This window comes from Echinops telfairi, unplaced genomic scaffold, assembly GCF_000313985.2.
Source record: "Echinops telfairi isolate 266 unplaced genomic scaffold, ASM31398v2 ScPeMD7_1;HRSCAF=3_1, whole genome shotgun sequence".
Lineage (NCBI taxonomy): Eukaryota > Metazoa > Chordata > Mammalia > Afrosoricida > Tenrecidae > Echinops > Echinops telfairi.
Window position 1 is genome coordinate 567,208 of NW_022103897.1, and position 4,908 is coordinate 572,115.

A 4,908-nucleotide genomic window follows, 5' to 3' on the forward strand; every position below is an offset into this window, starting at 1 on the left:
TGAGTCCTGGTGGATCCAGAGTTGAGTCCTGATGGATCCAGAGTAGAACTGTTCTCTATACTTTTCAAGGCTGTGCCATCTTGGAAATGGATCACCAAGTCTCTCTTCCATAGTGCCCAGGGGTGGGTTTGAACTGACAGCATTTTGCCTAGTAGTTAAACCCTTGACCATTATTCAGATTAAAAATGCAAATCTAAAACAATGAAGTTCTTGGAAGAAAATATAGGAGTAACGTGTTGCAACTTAATTTTCTTCCATGATCAATTATCAGACACAACAATGAATGCAACAGAAAACAAAATAGATATGTAGGACCTTTTATAAAAATTACATACTTATGTTCAGTAGAAGAGTTCCTCGAAAGAGTTCAGAGACATCATACAGCTTCCCCCTGCCTTCCCTACTCACCCTCCTTCCCTCACAAACTGGTGATAATTTATAAATTATTATTATTTTGTCACGTCTTACACTGTTCGATGTCTTCACCAGTAATTATCAATGCAACTTGATTGTATGATAAATTTCAGACTGAGGAATCAAAACCCAAACCCAACCTACTACTATTGAGTAAAAGGAGCCGATATAATTCTTCAATTTCTTTATCTTTGGCTTTAGTATCGGTGCATAAACTTAAATAACAGTTGTATTAACTGGACTTTCTTGTAGGCATAGAGATATTAGTCTACATAGACAGCATTATACTTCAAGGTAGTTCTTGAATTGTGATTTTTGCTGATGAATGTAGTGTTATCCCTCTTGTATTTGTCACTCCTGTATAGTAAACGATAGGACTGCATGAGTCCAAATGGCTAGTACTTCTCTATTCAGCTCACTAATGTTTAGGATATGGATTTTCTTGCATTCCATTTCCTTTTTTGATTACTTCCAGTTGTCCTAAATTCATACTTTGTACATTCCAAGTTCTGCTTATGAATATATGTTTTCAGGTCTTTATTCTAATTTTCAATCCTACTCCATCAACAAATGAAAGTCCCCAAAACTTCATCCTATCCAAGCCACTAAGGTTGATTCTACTTAGAAAAGGCAACTTTTATCCATTCATAGTTTGAGTGGCTTCCTACCTGAGGAATTGACTTTTGGTCCTATATAAGTAAATGTCCCACTGCTCTTCATAGAAATTTTCAGTGGCTAATGCTTCAGAATGGCTTCCTTAGCAATAACAATTATTGCCAAAGAAGAATCCTCGGAGCCTTGGCAGGTTCCTTTGACACTGGAAAGCTGTCATCAGTTGAGTACAGGAAACATCTGGTCAACAATCTTCCTTCTCATTCCTGAATGTAGTAGTGTTGGTGTCTCCAGGTGTTGCAGACTAAATACCAGGTGGACTCTGAAAGCTTATTAGAATATCCTCAGTCTCTAAGGTTCTCCTGGAAGTCAGTAGACTTATCCTCACAAGAGCCCATTTATGGCAAGGTCCAGAGGAGCTCCTGATCACAGATATCTCCAAGTATCAGGCCTCAGAGAACACCTATCAGTGTCAGAGGGCCAGACATGGAGGCTAAGCCAGCATGGGGCATGCTGCTTCTGCTTCTAAACCCTGGGAGAAGTGAAGGTTGCCTGCCTAATTTCCAAGAGTTGTGTATTCTCTTCCCATGTATGTGTCTGGACAACACCTGAGTAGAACATTCTTATGTACTTTACAGCACGTACCATCATCCACGGCCCACTATGCAAGATTCATGATCCAACCAGGATAGACACCAACGATTACTGACAAAAGATGCGGATAGCTGTGCTACTTTAGGTAACCCATACTTCACTAACAGAGATGATTCATAAATTAGAAAAGCATATAATTGTCTGAAGTTATTCTTTAGATATTATAGATTATAAGTACATAGTCCAAGAAGTAAGACATTTAATGTAAATGCAGTTTTCTTTTTTTCTCTCCTCCATTGCTTGTTTAGAAGGGAGCACATTTCCAATTTATGTACAGACAGGCTTTATACTTCCTTTTAATACCTGGTCATCCAATCTACCTCTAGAGCATTTGTATGCATGGAAGGCTGGTATCAGGTACTCACTCATAGGTCCAGCATAGGTTCATTAGCTCATACATCTCTCTTGGACAGTCTGGAGGGCACCCCATCCTTTCTCCTTTCTCTAGCATAGCAGACACTTCACTTCCTTTCATTCCCTGAAAACAAACAAAATCCACCTGGAATTTTAAAAGACTTTTCAACCAAGCAAACCAACAACTAACCACCCCTTCAATAAATGTAGATACAAAAGAAAGTGTGATATTTGATTTCCATTACATAAAATACATGCTAGATGCCAAAGAGAAGTACCCATGGGGCAAAGCTTGTGTGTTCAGTGGGATAGGATGGGAATGTGGACTTCTGTTCTGTTTCTTCAAACTGAAGTCTGGTTTCATGCTGTGTTCCCCTAGTGAACATTCATCCCGCTGTATCCCAGGATTGATATACTTTCTTGTATACATATTATACTTTATAAGAAGTCTAAAAAATCTAAGTGTGCTATGAATTTGGTCTTGTTTGAAATCATTATTTCTGTTTCAACTCTAACTAGGGTTGCATATTTAATTCATATGTATAGGGTGTATATTTAATATGTGTTAATACCAACAGAAACACGAACAATGTTTAGTTTAGCAGTATACATTTGTGTGTTTTTTCAATTCAGAATAAAGCAAGGTAATATTAACTGCCCAATGTCACAGGGTCAAGTGTAAGACTCTAAACAGGAACATAGATTTTGTGATTTTCAGATTCCTGTAAAGAGAATCTGGGTGCCTACTGTATGTTCTGGCCACATAATTAATTTAAAAAAACCAGTAGCTCACTCTATATGGCTTCTGTCCATAGGAAAATGCTTCCCACATCAGCACACCAAAACTCCAGACATCACTTTTGCTTGAGAACTTGTAGTAGTTGATACATTCTGGAGCATACCACTTTACAGGCCACTTTCCATGAGTCTGGGCCTGCAAGGAAAGCAAGTAGAGTTGTTGTTGTTGCTGAGTCCTGGTGGATCCAGAGTTGAGTCCTGATGGATCCAGAGTAGAACTGTTCTCTATACTTTTCAAGGCTGTGCCATCTTGGAAATGGATCACCAAGTCTCTCTTCCATAGTGCCCAGGGGTGGGTTTGAACTGACAGCATTTTGCCTAGTAGTTAAACCCTTGACCATTATTCAGATTAAAAATGCAAATCTAAAACAATGAAGTTCTTGGAAGAAAATATAGGAGTAACGTGTTGCAACTTAATTTTCTTCCATGATCAATTATCAGACACAACAATGAATGCAACAGAAAACAAAATAGATATGTAGGACCTTTTATAAAAATTACATACTTATGTTCAGTAGAAGAGTTCCTCGAAAGAGTTCAGAGACATCATACAGCCTAAGAAACAATCTTTGGGAATGACATAACTGGTAAGGGACTAATATTGAAAATATGTAGCAAACTTCTCAAACTTAACAAGAAGACGACAAACAACCCGATGAAAATCAGTGCAAATATTGATGTGAACGAGGGGGTTCAGAGTGGAGACTCAGAGTCCATCTGTAGACAACTGGATATCCCATCAAAGATGGGTCACTATAGCACTGGGGTGCACTATAGCACTGACGACAAACAACATTCTTCTAGTTCTTTAATGCTTCCTCCAACTATCATGACCCCAGTTTTACATTACAAATCAGGTTAGACCGGAGCATGTACACTAGTACACACACAAGCTCTCAACACATGGATTCCAGGACAGATAAACGCCTCAGGAACAATAATTATGATACCATGAGGGTAGGGGGAAGGTGGGGAGAGAAAGGGGGAAACAATCGCAATGAATGACATAAATCACACACACCCCTTGCCCAAGGGGGATGAAGACCAGAAACGTGTGTGAAGGGAGACAGCGGATGGTGTCAGATATGAAAATAATAATTTATCATTTCTCAAGGGTTCATGAGGGTAGGAAGGTCGGGGAGGGAGGGAAAAAAAGAGAAGCTGATACCAAGGGCTCAAGTAGAAAGAAAATGTTTTGAAAATTATGATGGCAGCATATGTACAAATGTGCTTGGCAATTGATGGATGAATTGTTACAAGAGCTGGATGAATTGTTACAATTGTTATAAGAGCCCCCAATAAAATCATTTATTTAAAAAATCAGTGCAAAGGAAATAAACAGATAATTCACCAAAAGACCAACCGATATATGAAAAGATCGTCAAAGTCATTAGCCATCAGAGAAATGCAAAGCAAAACCACAATGATTCCTTACCTCTTAGATCTCAATATTGGTGTGAGTAGCTAAAACAGGAGGAAAAGTAAAATGGAAGTGGGCTTCGAGTCTTGAATGACATTCACATTCATTTCAAACATTAAAAAAAAAATCTACAAAAACCACCACAAGGAGGTCCTATTTCATTCTTACTAAAATAGCTAAGATTAAAAACAAACAAAACAATATAATAAGTGTTGAAAGGGATATGGGGAAATGGGAACCCTTATTTTTTGTTCATAGGAATGTAAAATGATACAATTATTGTGGAAAATAGCCTAGGGATTCATATATAAAAAAATAAAGGTAGAGGAGACATATGACCCAGAAATTCTGCCACCAGGCCTATAGAATAATAGCACAGTGTTTGAATGCAAGGCTGCTAACCAAAACGGTGGTGGTTATAAAAGAAATACGTGGCAGGCTGCTTCTATAAAGATACACAGCCTGAAAGATGTTGTAGGGCACTTCTACTGTGCCCTGTAGGATCTTTATGAGTCCAAATTGATTTTAAGACAATAAATTTAGGTTTATTGGTCTGGGTTTCTACTCTGGGGATCTAATAAAAGTAACTGCCTTTAACACATATAGGCATACCCGTGTGAACTCTGGTGGCATAATGGCTATGGGTTGGGCTGCTA

At 38.3% G+C, this 4,908-nt stretch overlaps 1 protein-coding gene across 1 annotated transcript in view; it reads right to left on the bottom strand.

Moving 5' to 3' along the window:
* SYK (spleen associated tyrosine kinase) overlaps positions 1-4,908 on the bottom strand; it is a 76,403-nt gene that overhangs the window by 7,195 nt on the left and 64,300 nt on the right. The window contains exons 11-12 of the mRNA XM_004713904.4: positions 2,828-2,968; positions 2,046-2,158 (exon numbers count right to left, since the gene is read on the bottom strand). Coding sequence (XP_004713961.2) covers positions 2,046-2,158; positions 2,828-2,968 — 254 coding nt within the window. The remainder of the gene's footprint in view (positions 1-2,045; positions 2,159-2,827; positions 2,969-4,908) is intronic.